The 23,252-nt window shown below is 49.0% G+C and overlaps 1 protein-coding gene and 1 long non-coding RNA gene across 5 annotated transcripts in view; one reads left to right on the forward strand and one right to left on the reverse strand.

Moving 5' to 3' along the window:
* The window catches only part of Epb41l4b (erythrocyte membrane protein band 4.1 like 4B), a 136,779-nt gene extending 115,800 nt beyond the window's left edge, over nt 1-20,979 (reverse strand). For all 4 annotated transcript variants that reach the window (XM_048338720.1, XM_048338734.1, XM_048338711.1 and 1 more), the window contains exon 1: nt 20,674-20,979. In XM_048338720.1, the coding sequence (XP_048194677.1) occupies nt 20,674-20,979 (306 nt within the window). The remainder of the gene's footprint in view (nt 1-20,673) is intronic.
* LOC125346300 lies at nt 1,917-22,257 on the forward strand. Its single transcript, XR_007209902.1, has 3 exons — nt 1,917-3,062; nt 7,638-7,641; nt 22,243-22,257. It is a non-coding gene; the product is annotated as an uncharacterized LOC125346300 (long non-coding RNA).
* The last annotated feature ends 995 nt before the right edge of the window (nt 22,258-23,252 follow it).

Below are 23,252 nucleotides of genomic sequence, written 5' to 3' on the forward strand. Positions count from 1 at the left end.
CTGGGAAGTTCCATGGGCAACAACCCAGTCTAGAACTCCAGGCTCCCTGAGTACCACCATGGTTGGCATCAGTGTAGCCGGCCCATCTAGGGAGCCAAATAGCCAGGAGTTTTGCCCTTTCAACAACCAGCCAAACTGCGGCAACATAGAAGTTTAGGGTGAGTTACTTGGCTCCACATGTGGGTTAAGATTTTTTCCAAAAGATTAATGAGTGGAAAAGCCCATAAACTGTTTCCCTTTAACCCTATCTACAGTTGATCTGGGCTATTAGGGTCATAAAACTACAACCAAGGCACCATTATCCATTCATCTGCTGAAGGAGTACTCAAATAAAGTTGTCTCTTTAGAGGTAGCCTTTGATTTTATTTTTCTTTATTTATGGGGAGTAGGGGTGAGTCAGTAGTCTTTAAAAAAAAGTCACTGCCCCCTGCAAGTAGGCAGAGAAGAGCTGGTGCTGCGGAGCATTTGAGCATGCAGGTGTACACACAACACACACACACACACACACACACACACAGCGGCAATTACACATTCAGATGGAGAAAAGCAAGGTGTGAAGCATATAGCCTTCCCTTTTATTCGGTTTAGGTTTCTAAGAATGTCACTATCTAGATCATTTTCCTGTAGCAAGTGGCTCACAGGGCTATGAGCCCTGATTAAAACTGTGGCCGGTGTGCCCTTCCTTACCCATCAAGTAAGGAAGACACTTCCCAATGTGTTTTTGTGTTTATATGCATTGGGCAAAGCAATGAATGAATGCCACATGGGGCATAAGCATTAATTAGGAACTATTAACAAAATGTTACTTTAAAATAGAATGCACAAATAGTAAGTTATTGTGAACCACATGCCTAGGAACTGTTGGCTTGTGGCCAAGATGACACATGGCTGGAGAGAAGGCAGGACCCCCACCTTGTCCTGCCTTATCTTGGGCAGAGGTGGGGAGGTGTGGCCAGGTGAGGGGAGATGGCTGGCTCTAGGTATGCCAGTTACCTAGGTAACGCCGATGCTGGCGGAGACTTTTAGACAGGTGGGGGCTACTGTGTAGGGACATCTACATGGAGCCTTCCTGGGGTGGACCATACACCAGGGATTGGTCATAAGCTAAATTTGATTTTCTTCAGGTGATATAGAATTGATTCACTTGAGAGGCTTAATACAGAGTCCCAATACTCCAGAACTTCCAAGTTCATGTCAGAAGATACTCCAGCAAGATGGCTCATCAGTCAGGCATGGTGGTACATGCCTATAATCCCAACTGGGCAAAGGCAGGAAGATCTAGAGTTCAAGGCCAATCCAGACAAAGTTAGGAGACTCTAGCTCAAAAACAAAATGCAAATGAAAAGGCTAAAGTGTGGCTCAAAGGGTAAAGCACCTGCCTAGACTCTGAGTTAAATACCCAGTTCTAGAAGAAAAAAAAGAAAGAAAAAGACTGCCATCAAACCAAGCACCCCAGTATGTCCCCTTTACCCCATGCCTTCTAGGAAACCTGGAACATGTACAAGGGAGGAAAGCTGCACACTTTGCAGGACTTCTGGGTGGTATGAATCCTGAGGAATGGGAAGTGGTGTTCACCACACAGATCTAACCAACTCTATGGGAAGTCACACCGTGCTCTCTCTTCTTCCACTTTTCAAGCAAAATTTAGAAACGTGAGTTTTTATATGAAATAGGGCAATTCTTAAAACTTTGCAGAGACCTCGTTTCTTTATTATTATTATTATTATTAATAATTGAAGCATGGCATGTGTACACAGACACAGACACAGACTATTCAGGGAGTTCCCAAAAGCCTGGCAACCACCACCCAGGTCAAAAACCAAACATCCCAGCTCAACTTCCAACCCACTGCAGCCCCTCTGCCCCTCTGCCCCTTTCTAGTTTCCACGCCTCCTTTCTTCCCAGGCACCAGGCTTGTTTTGCCCTGTTTGTCCTGTGCATCAGTGGAGTCATCCAGCAGGTATCTTCACCAATGGGGGTCAGAAAGGTACCCTGGCCACTCCCAGCAGAGCCTGCAACCACGAACAAAGGCATACAGGTGGCGTTTTACAATTCTAAACCAAAGGGAAATGAGAACCAGTGAATTCACCTTTTGTGGGTTCAGCCACCACAACAGAGGAAGACCAGGAACCACACAGAGAGGGAGGAGTCAGAGATAAGAAGAGGCTAGGTGGCGGGTGGGGCTGGGGAGGTCAAAGTCAGCAGAGAAGGGTTTGTTCCCTGATCAAAGGGACAGCAAAGGATGGGGGTGGCAGGTGCCAGGGAGAGGAAGCCAAAGGTCATGGACACCAACAGGCAAACCTTAGGCTGGGCCCAAGCCCAGTGTCTGAGACCCTGACTCACCCCAGGGCCAGAAGGTAGGCACCAGGAAGGAGGACTTGATAAATAAATACCCTGCTTGTTGCTCAGATGAATACAACCTAAAAAAGAATAGTCAACACCTGTCACTCAGCTTTGGCAATGATCAACATTCTGCATCATCTGTCCTCTATTCTCTCCATTCCCCTAACTCTCCATTCGCAGTTTTTAGACTTCTTTTCTGAGGAGGGCAGTAAGTGGTATTTATATTGAAATGCACAAATCTGCGCTGTTCCAGCTTGACAAATGGAAACATCTGTGTAACCCACAGCCCCTTCCCACCCAGAGGCAGTAGCGATTCTGATTTGCTTCCTCCTCAGATTAGTTCTGCCTGTTCCAGAACTGCATATAAATGGAATCAGAGGCTACTCTTTCCTGTTGAGGTTAATTTCACTCAGCATATGGAGTGTGAATACAAAAACGAGCTCTCAAAATTCGGTTCGAGTCTGGCATTGGTGGTACATGGAGTGCTGGCTTGAGAGACTGAGGCAGGAAGATCTCTGAAGCCCAGAAAGGAGTGGTCAACTGGAGCAACATAGCAAGACTGTGTGTCTAATAAATAAATCAACACACAATTCCATTTGGGCCAATCTGATATAAACAGGCCTATATCATCCTCCCACCCATCGTCTGTAAATCTTTGGGATAAGCATTTCAAATAAAAATAATCCCCGGGCTTCAGGGACAAGACCTGCAAATGAACTGTTCATGTTCCGCTTTCTTCCTCGGGGGAAGAGCATGCCACACACACTAGTTTCTCTGCCTAAAATGTGTGGCAACAACTACCCCAGAGCTCTGATGAAAGCAGGTTCTAGCAATATCAGAGAAACAAAGTGAATCACTACTATCTGTTTTCTGGAGTCCGACCTTGGTTCTTTCCCTCTTTGAGCAAGACAACTGGGTAAAGGCAGGTAATACTTCCAGCGTTCGCTGCACATGCCAAGGCCACATCTCATCATGCTGGCAGTGATATGGGGGAAGAGAGGAATCTTTGACTCAGCCTTGAATCTGCCTGGCCACCTGGCTTGCTTCTATGTACACAGCACGCACTCATTAAACGTCTGCCTCTTTGTTATTCTCTCTCCTTGGAAATAGTGACTCCTCCCAGGCAGAAGGCAACCACAGGGCACAGAGTAAGCCACTGTCTTAGCTTGTACTAGCTTGGAAAAGTAGCACCTCACCCACCTGTGAGGACTTGACGGGCTCAGAGTTCACAGGAAGTGGCTATCCTCAGCCTGGCAGGGAGAGAGCATTCAAAGTTGGCCACAACTACGTTCCATTTCCCTTTCCGACACTGGCCCTGCCAGAAACCGAGCCCTCTCCATGTGTTTGACCTGCTGGCTTCTCACACCAGCCTCATCTAAACCAACCAGGAATAAATCCAGGCTCTGTGGTAGGAGAGGAGATCCTCTTAGAAAAAGAGAAAATATAAAAGTATTTTACCTCCACAACCTTTACACAAAGACAGAGGGAACACAGTTGTAGGGTAGAGTCCCTTCTTAGGGCTGTTCCACCGGTGGCCTCTCAATCTCACTAACCCACGAACTATACAGGGATCATAACCACCATCAGCCCCACCCCTAAATCCAGCCTCCAAATCCACTGCAGTCCAAATCCTCCAATGCTACTGCACCTGCCCTTCCTGTCCAGGATTAAAACCAGACTGAGCACTACCACTGCTGGCCGCTGCTGACTGCTCATCTTCTAGCACCCCACAAGCCACAACTCCACTGCTCCAAAAATGTGGAATGGCCTTAGCCTTCCTTCCCATCACCTCGGCATCCCAACCTCCAGGGGCCCTCCTCAAGGAGGCTGTTCACGTGCTCTTCCACCAGGACTGGGTAAGCCAGCCCAGAACACCTCCTCTAAGCCATCCCCAAACTCCACCTCCATGTCAACAAACCCAGCGAGCAACATTTGTGCAGCAAGGACAGTGTTTACATCATCCTGCCTCGAACTATGGTGACCTAAGAAGCATAGGGAAGCTGCAAAGAACACAAGAACCAAAGCACAAACAGAATCTGGGCCTTAGCTGTAGCATTCATTGGTCAGGGTTTCCATAACAAAATACCACAAAGTTGATGTCTTAAATGACAGAAAATTGTTTCCTTCCGATTCTGGAGGCTGGCAGTTTACAATCAAGGTATGGGCAGTGCTGGTTTCCTCTGCAGCCTCCCCTTGTCTTCTAGATGGCCAGTATTCCATGTGCTCACGTGGTCTTCCCTTTGTGTGTGTCCATGTTATAATCTCTTCTTGTAAGGATACCATTCAGATTAGATGAAAGACTTCCTCTGTGGTCTCATTTTAATTTAATCACCTTTTTTGTTTGTTTGTTTTTGGCAGTACTGGGGTTTGAACTTGGGGCATTGCTTGCTACTGAGCCACACATTTAGTGCTTTAAAAAAAAAAATAGGGGGCTAGGAATATGGCCTACTGGTAAAGTGCCTTGCCTCGTATACATGAGGCCCTGGGTTCGATTCCTTAGCACAACATGTGTAGAAAAAGCCGGAAGTAGCGCTGTGGCTCAAGTGACAGAGCACTAGCCTTGAGTGAAAGAGCTCAGGGACTGAGCCCAGGCCCTGAGTTCAAACCCCATGAGTGAAAAAAAAAAAGGTGGGGGTGGGAGTGGAGGTCTCAATTCCTATCTCAAAAGTACATGCCAGGACCACCATCTACTTATTTGAAGCTTCCTGTCTATTATAACTAAGATGGAGGGCTTGAGCTATGATGCTTAGCTATTGATTGAAAAAGGGTTTCTCAAACTGTTCTGTTCCAGCTGGCCTCAAACCCTAGCCTCCCAACTCAGCCTTCCAAGTATCTAGGATTACAGGCTAAGTCACCAGGGCCTGCAGGGCCTTAACTATCTTTTGACAGACCCTATCCCCAAATATAGTCAGTCACATTTCTAGGACTTCAATATGTGAATTTGGGGGAGACAGATAACATCATGGTAGTGACTTCTTGAGCCAAATGGAAACAACAGTAGCTGCTCTGCTGACCTCAGAGGGCTATTGAGATGGCTGGGAACACACAAGAAGATACAATAAGAGGCCAGGCACTGGTGGTTCATGCCTGTCATCCTAGCTACTCAGGAGGCTGAAAAATAGAGGACTGAAGTTTGAAGCTAGCCCAGACAGAAATTTGCTAGACTCTATCTCCAAAATAACCAGCAAAAATAAAGGCTGGAGGAGTAGCTCAGGCAGCAGAGTGCTAATCTAGCAAGCTCAGAACCCCGAGTTCACCCCCCCCCACATTCACACACACACACGAAGCAGTTTTTTTTTTTTATGAAGATGTTTACCACAAGTTTCTTGTTTAAAGGTTTACATAGCATGATCTTATTTTTTAATTGTGAAAAACTACCTTTTCCTCTAGACTTAAAACTAATAACTGGCTTGATAAGGTAACACGTCTTTTTCAATAAAACCAGTATTTCCCCATTGTCTTTCCTCTTTTCTCTTCCTTGTCAAGCAGCCAGGATGCTTTCTCCTCATTGCCTCTGGAAGGGTATGTTATACCCAAAAAAAACAGAAAACTAAGTATTTATGGCTACCTTTTTGGCATTACCACCAGGGCTGGAACTCAAAGCTTTCAGCTTGCTAAGCAAGTACTTTACCACTTGAGCCACACCTCTGGTTCTTTTTGTTTTTATTTTTCAGAAAGGCCCTTGCACTTTTGCCTGGAGCTAGCCTCAGACCATGATCCTCCTACCTCCATCTCTATACCCGAGACCACAAGCCTGTTCATCATACCTGGCTTGTTTCTGAAATAGAGTCTCATTAACTTTTGCCCTGGCTAGCTTCCACCTGCCATCCTCCTGCCTCCACCTAGATAATAATTTTTTTAATTTTAAAGAAAAAAAAAAGATGGAGCTGGGAATATGACCTAGTGGCAAGAGTGCTTGCCTTGTGCACGTGAAGCCCTGGGTTCAATTCCCCAGCACCACATATATAGAAAATGGCCAGATGTGGCGCTGTAGCTCAAGTGGCAGAGTGGTAGCCTTGAGCAAAAAGAAGCCAGGGACAGTGCTCAGGCCCTGATTCCAAGGCCCAGGACTGGCAAAAGAAAAAAAAAGAAAAAGAGAAAAAAAGAAAGAAAAAAAAAGATGAAGCACATGGAGGTTAAAGTCAGGCTTTCTGGGTCCACCCATTTCTAGGTCCAAGACCAACTTCAGATAAGACAGGTTATCTGTTTTGTATCTGTTTCCATATGTCAAACAGATGCTTTCTGCAAATTTGCAAAGGCTTTATGCGAATTTGCAGAGTGAGTGCCCAGACTGTATATGGGGATCCTGCGAGGTCAGATGGTTCCTGACACGAGGTGTACAGCGCTATGCCCAGCATTCAACATGGGTGGGAACTTACTACAGAACTGACCCCGTTCAATTCAGCCACGAACTTCCTAGGAATTCTGTCCTGCAGGACCCCAAGGGATACCTCTGGGTGATTTCTGAGCCTACAGCTTTATGTAGCATATGCTGTTCTTATGCTGTAGACCAATTCTCTTGTGAAGTTTCCTCTTTGCCCTTCAATTCAACTTCACAAGCTGAGTGTTAGTATCTAGGCTGGCATCGTCTGTGAAGGTCAGATGAATAGCAGGCACCAGCCAGACAGTGTAAGAGCCAAGACACTTATGTGCTATGTGTGCTCTGTGGGTGCTCAGCCTCTCTGGGCCTCAGTCTACTCATCTGCGTAACAAGGATGCTGCTAGCAGCTACCTCCCTTACAGGGCTGTGAGAAGCACACCCCGCCACACAAGGAGCTTTGAACAATGGAAATGGTCAGCACTCAGTGAAAGCATTATGCAAAGTGAAAAGACCCACCTAGAAAATGCCATGTGCTACATGATTCTACTATGTGGAAAGGCAGAACAGAGATTAGCTATGCCAGGACCAAGGAAGAGGTGGGGAATGAGTGCTTAATGGGACCAAGGCTCCCATTCAGGGTGATAAAGATGCACTGGAGCCAGAGAGTGGTAATGGGTGGGCAGCAATGTGAATACAAATAAATGCTATTAACAGTAAGCTTCATGTCATATTTGGCCACATACATAAAAAATTATTTCCCAAGGAAAGTCAACAATGTTATATATTATTTGAAATATCCTCAGTGGAGGTGGGTTGTTTAAAAGAAAGTGAATTAATACAGTGGTATCTGAGACCAGCCATGAAGGATAATAAGAATCAATTAAAAATAAAGAAAACAACACAAGCCAAGGTACCGGGTGAGAGATGAGGGACCTGCCCAAAGATCCTTGGGTGACAGTCCTGGAGAAGAAAGAACTGTGAAGAAGCAGAAGTGAAGCCTAAAAAGGCTTCAAGTCTAGTACTAGTTGTAGGACATTGGGAATAAAACTTACCACTGAGTGATCTATAATATAAGAATATCCGCAACTCTCTCACAGAGGTGCAAGAAAGATGACACTATGATGATAAGGGATGTGGCCCTGTCAAACACTAGTTCTCAAACTTGGTGGTGCCCACGAATCACTTGGTCATTTTAAAAATTATCTGATGACCCGGCCCAACCTCCCACAGCCAGTAATCCTGAGGATAGCAGTCTAGGGTGTGCCTCAGAAGCTGGACTTTGAAAAGTCCCCTAGAATACTCTAGACCACAATAAACCTTGAAAAATCACTACCATAGCTCCTTAGTCAGCTCCGGCAAAGCCAGGAAATAAAGCACAAATGTTCTGAATAAAGTTGGCAAACAACCCAAAGTCAACCTGAAGACCAAGACTATTAGAAGCCTGAAGCCACCAAAAAGGGAACAGATTCATGGCTCACCTCTGGGACGTCTGAGTCCTGCAGACCAGGACAGGAACCACATGGGCCAGGCTTACCTGGGCCACCAAGGTCAAGGGCTTCATTGTCCCCTGAAGATGTGCTGTGCATACCAAGGGCAATTCCTCACCCCACCTTTTGGGAAGAGGTCCAAGACCAGGACTTGAACTTGGTATCCAATGCTTTTGCTCATTGGCTAGAGCTCTAGCAATTGAGCCATGGTTCCAACCCGTAGTTGGAGTAGTTCCTTTCTTTTCTTCTTTTAAATGTTTCCCATGTCCCACGTAAACGACTCCTTAGGATCAGGGCTCACATGTTTTAGCATCTCCTATCTCTCATAAACTGGATGTTCTATGGTTCTTCCTGTTTGCATACACCACCAACATGAAATTGCTGGGCTTGAGCAGGTCTGGTCTGTAAACAGAACAGATGAGGTCTCTGGGGAAGCTCACACAGGCCAAAGGGCTGGATCCCTAAGGTGAGCTAAGGCAGGTGAGTTGTGACTGCACCTCTCTAGCAGGCAATCCTTTTTCTAAGACAGCACAGAACCTTTTGTCATTTTCTTCAGCAGTCTCTTTCACAAAGAGACTACGCATTTGTTTTGCTCTAAAGTAAATAAGGAGAGATGGTAGTCTCTCCCTCCTCCAGGGAGTCCATGATTTCAACACAAATCAATCCATAGCTCTGGAATATAGAGATGCCCTCAACAAGCACTGGCAGCCGTGGACTCCCTACACTCCATCACAACATGCCACGGCCCACATCTTCTTCTGCAGCAGTCACCCTAGAGTACCCCATTGGATCCAACACCGGTGGCTCAAAGATCAGCCTGGACTGGTTCCCAGCCAGTTGGGGCCCCTCCCTGGACTTTGCCCTAGCCACTCTCACTGTCATCAAATCGGTGCTAATGCCACCTAACACAGATTGCAACTGACTGAGCAAGTGGTTGAGCCTTCCTCTCAGGCCCGAGCCAGCAGGACCAATAAAAGGACTGGAGTCAGTAAAATGGCGTGGACAAGCAGTTGAGAGTGTGCTGTAGGTTAATGACTAAACTTCCTGAGCCTTCATGGCTCATCAGGCGTTCCTGGATGAATTCCACATCCAGTTCCTAGGCAGAAGAACCCCTGCCAGGTGCTGGGAGAGGAACCTAAGAGTCAGGCAGGCTGTGTGCAGGAAGCTACCCTCTTTACAGGGATCCAGAAAGGGGTGGTCTCTATGAGGCTCTACTCTCATCGGTGTCTCCAACCAGGAGAGACGGAAAGACTCTCATTGTACTAAGGGTCTCCTGCGAGTACAAATAGTACCCAAACAGGATGAAGCTAGACAAAGAAGGAACCTAAGGTCAAAACCAGTGTCATGAAGCTGAAGAAACAGAAGGTAGATACAGGAGGAACAAATCTACCAAAAACTTCCCAAAGGTACACAATGTGGACCTCGTCAAAGAAGTGTTATCAGTGGGAAAAGATGGAGAATGGTCAGGCCCTGAGCAAGAAGCAGGAATCTTAAGTGGGGTATTGCAAGCCACAGTGCCTTTGCATGTACTTTTATTCTTACCCAGAAGGCTGCTCTCCAACTTGCCCTCAGAGCCTACAGCTTCTCTCTTATATGGTCCAGGCTGTTCATTCTGGAGTTGTCTCCCCTTTCCCTGCCTTCACCTTATGTCTTCTTCTGAACTTTATTAAAGTACTCAGTGCCATTTTTTACACCAAATGTATTTATCGCCACTGAATTTTTTCCCCGAGGACAAGAATGCTTACCATCCCCCTCCCGACACACACACTAAAATAAATAAATAAAATGTAAAAGATCTATGTGTCCTTCCTTAGTCAGAACAACAAAAAGCAGAGAACTATACAGGAGAAAATGCCCATCATTCTTCAACAGATAAATGGCAATAAACAAACAAACTGAAGTTGAAGAAGGGCTGCAGATTAAGAGCCTCACTTAGACTATCAGCAAAATTCTATGCACAGACCTTGCTGAAAACCAAAGAGAAAAACATGGACACTGACTAAACATCTGGTACATTATTTTTAGATGTTTTAACAGAATTGTGGATTTAAAACAATACAGCCCTAGCCCTGGCATGGTAGCTCACATCTACCATCTGAGCTCAGGAGGTAAAAGATCAGCAGGATCACAGTTCAAGATCAGCTGGGACAAAAAGTTACCAAGAGCTCATCTCAATCAATAAGTTGGGCATGGTGTCACACACCAGCAGTCCCAGCTACATGGAGGTACAGTTAGAAAGATCATGGTCCAGGCTAGCCCCGGGCAAAAATATGAGACTCTACTGGAATAGTAGCTAAAGCAAAATGTGGGGGTGGAGGTGTGGCTCAAGCAGTACAGTACCTAGTATCAAAAAAGAATATGCATATTCATGTAATTTAATATAAATATACAAAATGCAGCCTCTATATTTTTATTTTATTTATTTATTTATTTTTGCCAGTCCTGGGGCTTGAACTCAGGACCTGGGGTCTGGCTCTGAGTCTCTCTGTGCTCAAGCATAGTGCTCTACCACTTGAACCACAGCACCACTTCTGGCTTTTTCTGAGACATTTATTGGAGATAAGAGTCTCACAGAGTTTCCTACCCGGGCTGGCTTTCAACCGTGGTCCTCAGACCTCAGCCTCCTGAGTAGCTAGGATTACAGGTGTGAGCCACCAGTTCCCAGCTCAGCCTTTACCTTTTTAGAGACACAAACTTGAAGTGCATCCTTGAAATCGCATGTGTGGAATTCATTTTCACCCAGTTGAATGAGCGGCGACAGCCTTGGAAGTAATGCAGCCCAATGATGAGTACTTGTGGGCCACTGTACAGATCCCTCTACTTCTGAAGATGTTTTCTCAATGGAGATGTTTTTTAAAAGTGGGCAGAAGAATATAGATCTGCTATTTCTCAGCCAAAGCCACCAGCAGCTGCTCACGCTCACTGTGCTATCTCAGTCTCAGTGAAAGTGTGAAAGTGCCTACTTAATAAGGACATGCTGGCCAGGAAGCTTTCAGGCTTCAAGTGTTCTCTCTTACTCCACTGAAGCCATCAGGAGGAAGAAGGGATGAACATACATACATACATACACACATACATGTGTGTATATGTGTTGTGTACAAAATCCAGGCAAAGTTCATAGAAGCAAGCATTCCAGGCGGAAATACACCAGCAGGCCTGTGAAATGCTCGACCCCACCAGTAACCAGGCAAAGAAGACCACAAGTGCCACTCCCACTAGACTGCTAAAATACAGCAAAGAAGCAGCATGATACCAAGCGTTGCAGAATGGACTGGGGAATCTTTCCCATGCTACAGGGCCCCTGAAAAACAATCGTGCTATATGATGGTAAGAGGCCCTGACCACTCTCCTCCCAGGTATACCCTTGTGCGCGTGTATACCAAGCGATCAACTGCAGAAAGTTCAAAGCAACATATTTTTCCCTTAATAGGCCCAAACTGGGAAATAGCCCAAATATCTAGGAACAACCAGATGAATTCCAGACCTCTCTGCATCTGATTTCTTACAGAGCAGTGCAAACGATAGTTACTTCATTCATAAGCATGAATCTCACAATCGCAATGCTGAATGAAAAATACTTTAAAATGTGCAAAACTAACAATGTCACTGAGGGAAAACCACAGCGCAGAGGATAAAGATGAGCTTCAGGTGGGAGAGTGGGAAGTGATTGTGGAGGAGCATCTGGAGGCTTTAGAAGCTCACTGTATTGCCTTCCTTTAACTATTCATGTTGCAAAGTCTTTTGTGTATATATATGATTATCATCAGTATTTATTTTACTTTATCTTATTTATTGTGCTGAGATTTGAACTCAGGGATTCGTGCTTGCTAGGCTGGCACTCAACAACTGTAGCTATGCCTCCAGGCCCTGTGTTTTATTGGTTATTATGGCAATAGGTTTGGCCTAGGTTGGCCTCCAACCTCAATCCTCTAGATCTCAGCCCCCTGAGTATCTAGGATTATAGGCATGAATCATGGGCTTCTGGCTCATCACTATGGAACAGAGAACTTGGTAACAATGAGAAAGTTGGACAAAAATGTAAGGGGGAGAAGAAAACTTGCCTATCAAATGCCTTCAAATTGAGATCAGACAGCACCAGAGGATGCTCAGTACCAAGTAAGCCCCAGGGGAGAGGTACCAGAACCCCAAGAATAAAAGTAAGAGGTGAGGGCCAGGGACATCCATGGAATAGACAGGACTCAGTTAACAAGGTCCAGACCTCATCCACTCCCTAATTCAGATGAACAAACACAATGGGACATTAGCCTTAAGAAAGAATGAAGTTCTGACATGTTACAATGCATACAAGCTTTGAAGACAATATGTTAAAGGATAGAGGCCAACAGAAAGAAAAATTTTACATGGGACTCAGAAAACTTATTTCATGGGGACAAAAAGTAGAATGGTAAGTTACAGGAACTCAGGAGAGAGAAGATGCAGAGTTAGTGTTTCATAGGGTCAGCTTGAGCTTGAGAACAGGAGGAGGAAGTTCTAGAGATGAATGGTGGTAATGGCTGGTTTTAGCACAATGTAAATATAGCTAATGTCACTGAATGTCAGGGTATGGGGGACAACATTCACATCAAATAAAAAACATATCTGCATCTGGAGCCAAGGAAGGCCCACCTTCCAGGTATCTGCCCACCAGCCAGATCCAGCTGTTCTCACAGCTAACCCGATCCTGGAACGAGATGATTCCAGGGTGGGAGAGAAACCTGAGAACACCCTTCAGTTCTTAGCTGCAAGAAGGAAAAGCTGGTCATTCAGCTTTTGGAGGTATGACCTTGGAGAAAAGAACCTGGAGCAACTGCATAAACAAACAAACAAACTCGGTAAACAGAACTTAAATGCCCCAAACTGAAAGGCAAAGTGGTACAGGAGAGATGGGGAAGAGCAAAGGTACTGCAAAAAATTATGACCACTGCAGGGAGGTCCCAAGACCACACAGGAGAAATTGTGTGTGCTCAGCCTGGGCTGGAGGGGAGCATTCTAAATGAGTCAGGACACCTGGACTGGAGCTGTTCTATTGCACTTCATGAGGCATGGCCTTCAACCATGGGCCCTGAGACACACCCCCGCCCCCCAGCAAGGAGATGACAATGCCGGCTCTGCACTGGTGGTTAAGGGAAGCAACAGGAGTTCTGGGAGTCTGGCAAGGGTTGCCTAACAGTTGTATGTGTGGGACCACATGCTGTGACTGCCCACCTCTAACTCCTAAGAGACAGGCAGAGGCAGGTATTACACACACACAAACACACACACACACACACACACACACACACACACACAGCATGCTTATTAAACACGTATACCAAGACTGAAAGCAACTAAATGAAACCACTAGTTGCTATAGAGTCTGGCAGGGATACAGAAAAAAAGGCTTTTTTTGACGATAATTTGAATGTTGTTCTCTTAAGTACCTTTAAAAAAATGTAGCCTATTTCTGAGAACCTGGGTGTTGAAGAATTATGGTCACCCAACCAGAACGCACTCTTGAGTAACTGCATCCAACCAGTCTGACCAAGATGTAAATCCAGGCTCTGGAAACCCCAGGTGACCCCACAAAGGTGGAAATCACTCTGAGGTTCAGGAGTCCCCATCCAGCTGTCAGAGATTTCTTGGCCCACACATCTCCTCTAGCCAGATGGTGCTTGAAGCTGGATTCAACCACACTAGCTGCCCCCACAGGCTCTGGTGAGTTTCTTGATCTGTCTAAGCATGACTCTCTCCTTTACAAATCAGGGATGACAACAGTAAGCCCAGCACAGATTTTGTGAGCATTCAACAAGATAATCCTGGAAGCCCTGAGCACAGTACCAGGCCCAGTTTGCTGCAGATACTCCAAAAGAGTGACCAGGAATACTAGCTCACTGCACTTCAAAGCCTCATTTGTTTGCTTCTTCAACACCCCTAGCCCCCTGGGACACAGCTGGAACCCATAATCCCACCTCCCACAGGAGCCCAGAGCTCAGGGAGTGAGTGGGTTGTCTGGCTCCCACTCTCCATGTTTGCACCTGCTGTCCAGATACCTTCCAGCAAAACTTAACAGCTGCACTCTTATGCATCCTTTGAAACAACACCAGTCATTTGGGACATCACACGACCTCCAACCCACCCCACAATTCACCCAGAACTCATATTGGGTGACATATCTGCCAGAACTGAAGAAACCATTTTGCCTTTCCCAATGCTTCACACAGTGCATGAGCACAACAGGACTTCATTAACTAAAGAAAGTTCATCTTGGGAAAAGAAAAACATTTTGGGAAACAAAAATAAAGCTGACATTAAAATCAATTGGGGCAGACACAAACAGTACATCCGCTCTAGAGAGAGGCCTCGGGGGCGGCAGAAGATGTGAGATTAAGGAGACTGGGGCTGAGGAGGCAGCAGGCAGGCGGCACTAGCCATCTCAGCCACATCAGCTCTGGCTAGGAGGAGTCTGGGCATCTCTCAAGAGGTTGTGCCCACCCCAGAGTCGATGCTCTCAGATGCAAGGGCACAACAACAACACGTGCCAGCAAGAGGAGCAACTGGGGAGCAAGGTCTCAGGGAATCAGAGCCCACTTCTCACCCAGCACGGGCAGGAGGAGGCAGTCAGCTCAGATGGTCAGGACTCCCCAGGCATGACAGAGATGAAGTTCACCAAGCCTCAACCTAAATACACATCAACAATCTACAGTTCCTGTTCAACTGTGCTGAAGTGACAGGGAGAGACCGAGCAACCCACATGCATTCATCATTTGGAATACATGTTTATATCTAAAGAAGGAGGAGAGCACAGATGGACACAGTTTTAGCAGTAGTTATAACCACTGATGGCATTTCAGATGTTGTTTTAATGTCCCTTGCCTCTCTGGACATTCTAATCCTTCTGCAATGGACCCATTCTAAATGTGAAATAAAGGTGGGGATGGGTTGTACACACAACCTGAAGAAAATGCACAGATTAATCAGCAGCTGACCCTGGCCGCAGGCACAGTCTGGCAAGTGACAGCTAGTGAGCACTGGTCTGGCAGAGCAGAGAGACAGAGGGGACACTGACAGCTAGCAGGCAAAAGGGCCCAGCAATCCACCTCTGGAGGAAGAAGTATTGGTGAAGGTTGTCTGTGGTTACTAGGGTGAATATTTTCTAAACCCTCCTGCAAGAATTTAACAGAAGGCCCCACCCCCATACACAATGGCCTTCTGCTATTTCAAAAGCAGGGACAGAATTCAATGAGATTATGCACGTGGAAATGCTTAGCAGGTTAATATTTGTTCAGAGCCCTGTATGGCTGTAGGGTCATGTTGGCCCTAGAGAGGCTGAACTGCCCCCACCCCCACATGCAGACTAACCTCTCCTCCCCATACTAACACTGCCATCCAGCAAGGCTGAACCAGTGGTAGACATTCTGGAATACTCCATGATGGAAGGGTACTTACCATCCACTCTAGCCCTCCCTTTAAAACACAGAAAGGTATTTACAGAAACAACACAGGCTCATGACCCATGTGGACAACAGAGGCTCCCCACAGTACATTCATGACTGGACCGGACCACCATTAGCCAATACTGATCCCACAGTGGGCTGTGAAGAAACAAGGTACTTGTGTCAACCAGAACCTTGGAAGATGTTAGAGATGAGAAACTGCCTACTCCTGAGGTGTCCTACATGACCCCCCTCATTTCTTCCCACAATAGAAGGGATGGAAGCAGCCCTACCCTCCAGGATAGATTCCAGTGGGCCATCACCTTGCCTTCCCACCATAGGCTCACCCGACTCTACCTGTGAACTGCTCTGGCCGTCTGCCCCAACCCCTAGTCAGACTCTCAGCACCCTCACCTGGACTATCACCACACCACAGTGGTCTCAAGTCCTTCCTCTGGCCTAACCGCTACTCCACTGTGGCAAAAACATATCAATCCTGGGCTCAAAGACTCACATCAGTGCCATCACCCTCAGGCTGGGCTTCAGTGTTCTAGAACCAGAGTGTACAGGGTGAAGGAACCCTCAGTACCAGAAACAACTTGTGAAGAACTTGTGTAAAGCCCAGATTCCTGATGAGCTGGTCACAGCACCGGGGTGACTGAGGTGGTTCAAGACTAGCCTGGGCAACACAGTAAACCCCTACCTCAAAACTAAACCAAACTGATCTATTTACATGCACTAAGGTAAGAATGTCCTTTCAAGACAGTTTCCCACTGACTGGGGAAAAGCTATTCTACTTCCAACAGGAGCACGCCTCACCCTTCTGGGGTAGAGTTGACCTTTGCAAGGCTCTACATGTTACCAAAGTAGCTCACTGCAACTCATTCACTAATGTGACTAAAGGAAGTCACTGAGCCTCAGATCTCAGTTTCCCATATACGCAATGGATGCATAGCTGCTATCAACCTACCCTTGACAACCACAGGAGGAGATTCTTTTCTAATGCAAAGTGAGACTTTTTTTTTTTTGAAAAGCATCTCTACTGCACCGAACTTTCAGTTTCCACTAAAGAAGAGCCAAGCCATGGCTAGCCCACTTGGCCACAACTTTTTGTTCTAAATAATATCCAGTATTAGGAGATTTTTTTCCCCAAAAAAAATCCTTTCCACAGTCCAAAGAGCAAGAATGAGACATTTACAAAATTACAACCTCTTAGCAACCCTTCTGCATCTTGCTGTTTTTGTGTTGTTGGTGTGTGTGTGTGTATGTGTGTGTGTTATTCTTTGAGGAGATACACACACACACACACACACACACACACACACACACACACATATATCCTTTTCATCATTTAATCCTCCTGTGTGAAAGACTTGGAAATCAATCCTCAGAGTGCTGAAGTTGCCTAAGGTGGCACAGGCAGGCTGGGACTCTCCCCATCTGCATCTGTACAATGAGTCAATTCTGAGTGGCAGACACAGTGAGAATAATCACCCTGAATGCTACGCTGGCCAAACCAGGTGTCCCTTGCAAGGCATGGCGGGAGTGCTAATCAGCAAGCTTCCCCCAAGTTGCTGCTAGAGGGCTGCATGCACATGCAGGCAATGGAGGTGGGGCTGAGCTGCAACCACCCAAGCACAAGCCATGCCAGGGATTTAGTCAACAGAGAGCTAATACGAGTCAACAGTGGGTGCTGCTGCCAAAATACACCAATGGGTCTTCAGCCGCATTTATAGAAGGAAAGTGCCTGGCTCTCTCCATAGGCCCTGATCTCTCAGGACCACACCTGAGGGCTAGGCATGGCAAAGCTACAGGGACCACACCTGAGTCTGGGCATGGCTGGGCTAACAGGAAGAAAGGGCTCACCAAGGCAGAACCAAGTTTTCTGAAGAGCAGTGGCTCAGGGTGGCACTTCCCCACTTCTGCCCCCCACCACCTTCCCCCAGCATAAGGACTCACCTGGGAGCTGAGTTTCTACAGCAAGCCCATTTTGAACTATATGCCACAGATGCACTTTTAGGAAAGACCTTTTTTTTAATCAGTCACTGAGAAACCAGTGACAGCCCACCATGAAGGTGCAGAACATCCAGAAGTGCTGGGGCTCCCAGCCTGTCAGTGCAGGCTTGCTGGATGGAGGACGACAGGGGCTCTCTTCTTCCTTGTTACACATAATAACTGGACCATGGCTTTGCCAAGGGACACTGGAATTGATATCTTATCATTTCAAGAGTCCAAGTCCCAGAGGGCCTATTTCCCTTGTATCATCCATCCCAGGTACCAGGTCTTAGCATCATTCAGAAGAAAAAGCCATGTGTCCATACATGTGTCTCCTCATGAGCCTGCAGGCCATGCCTCCCTTCAGCCATGTGTCCCCAGCAGAGTCTGCACATTAAAGACACCCAATGAATGATGACTAACTGAACTGAGGTGCCACAGTACAGTCACACTGAGGGTGTTATTGTGTACTAGGCAATTTCAGAACCCAAGTGTCCCAACCGAGGCTAATAAAAAGGTTTATGACAACACATTAGCACTTTTGTATGTTGAGTAAATGTATTCTTGAGGCTAATGCCACAGAGGGCTTTTTGTTTTGTATTTTAAATTACAAAGGAGCCACAGTCAGCTTGGCCAGGTCCATGGGTGTCTATGGACATGATCAGGACAGTAATGAAAGCTTAGGGGTATGGAGGTCAAAGGTAAATCCTATCTGTGTGACAAGCATTTAGACAATGCCAAAGCCCAGGACGCAGGGGAAAAAAAATCCCAAAATATAGACGAGTGAGACCATATGCCTGAAAAACCAGCATAAAAAGGGACACAGGAGAGTGGGTCAGAGGAACTGCACAAATGCTACAGATTCCCCAGGGTACTGGCTGCCTGGCGCTCAACCTCGTAACAGGGAGAATTAATTACAGGAACTAACACTCTGATCTGGGAAGATTAGTGGAGGAGACTGAGCAATGCAGTTCTAATATCTAATAAATCTTTAAATCGATGAGCCGTGCTCACTAGTAATTTTTCTTCATCTTTTCTCCCAGAGAGCTCATATGACAAAAGCCAGCATTTGCTTTTTATTTGCCTTTGGACAAGGTGCACAGGCATATGCCTGTGTATATAAATAAAACTCCGGGGTTCACTAAATCATATCTTAAAGGCATCCAAAAATCTGCTATCACAAGGAAACCTGGGATGGATGAATTCCTCTGTAGCGTTTTAGGATGCAAATCTCCCCCCCCCCCCCACACACACACACAATCCCACCCTTGCTCTCTGCCAGGGCTCTACCAGCTGCAGTAAACCAGCATTCCCATCTCAGCCTGTTCCTTTGCCTACCTGTTTGGGTCTATTTACCGCGCATGCACTTTTACTCCGTTTGCATTTTTCATCTCAGAAACATCACTTAAGCCTGTCTCACACACCTGACAGCAGCAATACATTGTATCAACGAATTTTCCCCGGGGAACAGACAACAAAACCACTGGCAAGGAGCACTGTCAAACTTCCCAAGGATAGCTATCCTTTCCCAGAAACAAACTACGCCACATTCTCTCCAAACCCAAGCTGCCCACTCTAGAGACTGCCTGCTCACCTCTTCTCTCCTCTCTTGCTCTCCAGCCTCCTCTACCAGCTTGGGGGGGGGGGGGGGCAGGAGGAGAAGCCTATAGTGTCAGCCCTGGAGAAGCAGTTAACAGCTTAATGCTATTTTAAAGACAACACCTCCAAGCACCAAGATGTTGGCTCCTTTTCCAGGAATAAAAAGGCCCTGAAAGAGTATTTGCATAACAAAATTATGTCTATAGGGCATAAAAGGAACTATAAAAAAAACACCCTGAAAATGCCATAAATTGAAGCATTCTCAAAATTAAACCTACATAGGGAAGCATTAAACCCCAGGCCAGACAGGCTCTAATTTTCGCATCTGATACCCTTCCAAGGTTCCCAGCTCTCTCCTGAACTCCAAAGAATCCCTACCGCCCAGGAAAGGCCTCCATGCTTTCTTTGCAAGTCTGGTATGCTATTCCTTCCCTGGACCCCACCTCCCCCCGCCCTCCATGATCTGTAACTCAATTACTGCGGTGTCCTCAGTCATGCCGAGATTCCCGAAGGCGCCGTCTGCCGCAGCGCCCCGGCGACAGTAGGCGCCCAGCTAAAGTGTGGGCTTGATTGGATCTGACTGGCCCCTTGGACCAGAAAGCCTGTGGTGGCTGGACGCCCTGCCGGGGACAGCAGCGCCGGCCTAGCTTTTGCTGGAGCCCGGCCGGGGTGCAACCACCTGTAGGCGGCTGTCGGGGACGCAGGCCCGGGCACTGCCCTTCTCTGGTGCCCCATCGGCCCCACGCACGCAGCTGGGAGTGGCGAGGAGTCGAGTGAGCCAGGCCCGCGGGCGCCCCAGGCCGACTCTCAAGCACCCCAAGGTCTAGATCAGGGCAAAGTTAAGCAGATCACAGTTAGGTCTCAAGTGGCTCCATTTCCTAGCGACGTTGCAGGCCGGAAGGGGACTCTCTAGAATACGAACAGGGACCGCAGAGAGGGATCCGCAGAGAGGAGAACCTGTCCCCCATTCCCCTCCCAATATCTCGGGGCACCTGCTGGGTGGCAAGGGGAGGCTTCTTTCCACGTTCTCACCAAGGCCTGCTGGCGGGTGCGGGACGCTGCGTGGCAGCCTCGCAGGGCTTTTACATGTTCTCCCCTGATACCCCAGCATCGGGAAGGTCCCTGTTGGAAGGAACCTGGGTTGGGGGGACGGAAGGGCAACCCTAGCGGGGAATACCAATCACTCCGAGCTAAGGGGCGGGGACGCTGCGCGCTGGGCAAGGGGCGAGGCTGCAGAGACCAGGTGGGCGCTAACGGAGACGCAACCTGCGGCGCAATGTGCCCAGCAAGGTGGGGGGGGGGGGCGCGGGGCTAAAGACTCGGCCCTGGTGGGGACTCGTATCGGTGGTCCCGAGTGTACCAGGCTAAGGTGGACTGGCAGGCGGCGATGGGGGGAGGGGATCCCCGGAAAGGAGCAGGGGGAGCGTCCCGGAGGGAAGCCTTGGGGCGAAGGGGAGGGGGAAGCTGCCCCGAGGGCCGTCGGGTGTCAGTGGCTCAGACCCTAACCGTCACTCACCGGCAGGTCCACGCTCACTTCGGTCCCGTCGAGCAGGAAGACGCGGCAGTAGAGGGTGGCCTTGGCCGCGCCGGCGGCGGAGATGTGCACGGCCGCGCCACCCGTGAGCAGGGGTCCGCCACCGGCCGGGAACACGCTGCCCCCGGGCGCAGCGGGCAGGGCCGAGGAGGCGGCGGCGACAGCCGGGCCCCCCCGGAGCCCCCCGTCACGCTCGTCCCCCAGCCCGGCGGCCCCGCGCCCCGCCGCGCCCCGCGCGTAGCGCTGCATGGAGCGGCGGCCAAAGGTCCGGCGCAGGAACCGCAGCATCCTGGCTGGGGGCGCCCCCTGCCTCCGCCCCCTGCGCCGCCGCCGCCGCCGCCGCGCCGCCGCCGCCCCGGAGCGCCCCGCGACGCCGTCAGTGCCCGCCGCCGCCCGCGTCACCTCCCGCGGGCCGCGGCCCGGGGCTCGCTCCCGCCCAAGCCAAGGCCGAGGCCGCGCTCCGGCCGGCCCGCGGGGTGCGTCGGCCCGGCCAGCGCCGACTACGAGTGGCCGCGGGCAGGAGGGCGCGCTCGGACAGCCCCGGGGGCCGTCCCGCCGCCGCCGCCGCCGCCGCCGCGCGCGCGGGGGCAGGCGGTCTGGCACGGGCAGCGGAGCGGCTGCTGACGATGAGGTGGGAGGGGGGGCCCGGGAGGGCGCAGGGCGGGGGGGGGGGGGCCGCAGGGGGCGGGGGCTGCGGGCTGCTCCCGCGCCGCGCGCCGGCCGAGGGCCAGCCGGAGCAGAGCGCCTGCGTGTTCCCGGCGCGCTCGCGCCCAACTCGCCGCGCCGCGCCGCCCCCGGGCCGGTGGAGGCCCTGCCGAGCGCCCCGCTCGCCAGGCGCCTTTTCCCTGCGCCCGCCCGCAGCCCCCGCCTCCCACCTGGGAGGGCTGCACCTCCAGCCCGCCGCCGCCGCCACAGCCGGGACTGCAGCACGCCCTCCTCCCTCGGGGCTGCGCCGGGCAATTGCAAGTCGGGTCTGTGCTGCCCCCTGCCGGCCCCGCAGCCCCCTGCTGCTGTAGGTGTGCTCACGTGTGTACACGTAGGTGAGCACACACGTGTTTCCGGCGCCCCCCAGCCCTGTAGATAGATGTCCAGGGCCCCCTCGAGAGCTTGGGAGAGCCACACTGACTGCCCGCCCTCTGGCAGGGTTTGCTCCCAGAGACCAGGGATGAGCATTCAAGTTCCTCTTGTAGGAAAGGCAAAGAGGTGGACGGGGTACACGATTCTACAAAGGGCCCTGCCGCGTAATGAATCCTGTCCGTGGTAGAGCTCCGGGCTGGAAGCAGCTTTAGTTTTCCAGTCCAACAGGGAAGAACGAGGGAAAGGGAAGCCGTGTTCCAGTGAGCTGCAGAGACTGCTTGCCTTGGGGACCCCTCTCTTGTCCGGGACTGAGGGAGAATCCTGCTTCTTAAGCATCCCGGAGATGGGTAGTTATGGTTGGACAGATTGCCCTGTGGAAGCAAAGTGGAACTAGGAGGTCTGAGCATGAATAGGAACAGAAGAGATCGGAATGTTGGAGACAGCAGGCACTGTTTACAAGCAATGCTCCCACAGGTTCAAGGTCTGCTTCAGAGACAAGTGGATTGTCCAGTGTTGCTGAGTGAGGAATGTGGGCTGAGAGGAGGTCAGGCCTCTTGGGAAGAATAACACTACTGTTTATCGGGCTTTTGATCTTGTGCTTCTTACTTAAGCCTCCTCACTGCCTGGTTCAGTAGACATTCTTGTCTCCAATGGGCAGAAGAGGAAACTGAGGCTTAGAAAACTTCAGAGACTGACTGCATAGTCCATGCCTAACAAAGACTTCTTTATCCAGTTCCCGCGCAGCTTCTTAAGCATGTGGCATGATTGCCAAACAAGTGAATGAAGGTTTCTGAGAGGCTGGGGAAGGCTATGGCTAAGGACAGAGCAAAGGAGAAATGAATTTGGGGCAGTTCTGTTTATTCCTCTTGGAACTTAGAGGGACTTAGAGCTGCTGATGACAGCAGCCAACATCCCCCCCCCTTCTTACCTACTATTCCCTTTTATGACAGTGGGGGGAGAGTATCTCCCATATACTCCAAGGAGACATCTGTAGTCAACCCTCAGATTCTCTGTCCCCTACCCCTTGCTACTAGATGTAATAGATGTCACTAGCAAGTTGGCATTCAAAGATAGCCCAAAGTCTGCTTACTGGTTTTTAAGGATAGCCTATTTTCCTACCATCTAGCCCAAGGGTGCTCGCAGCAGACTAAACAATAGTCACTCAAAGATGTCCACATCCTAAATGGCACCTGTAACTATATCGCCATATATATCTAGAGGAACTCTGTAGTATGAATGAGACTGAGGTGATAGTAACCTGGTAGTAACCCATTGTGATCACAGAAACCTTATTAGAGGAAGGCAAGGAAGGTCAGGGTCAGAAAAGTGATGTGACAAAGGCAGCAAGTGCCAGAGTGATGAGTCGAAGTGATGTACAGAGGCATTACAGTTACATAGGTCAGATAAAGAGTACATTTCTTTTTGGACAGTGTCACCCCTCCCTTCACTCTCCTAGTTTTTCCCTCCCGTCCCCACCCAAAAGT

This window comes from Perognathus longimembris, chromosome 1, assembly GCF_023159225.1.
Source record: "Perognathus longimembris pacificus isolate PPM17 chromosome 1, ASM2315922v1, whole genome shotgun sequence".
Lineage (NCBI taxonomy): Eukaryota > Metazoa > Chordata > Mammalia > Rodentia > Heteromyidae > Perognathus > Perognathus longimembris.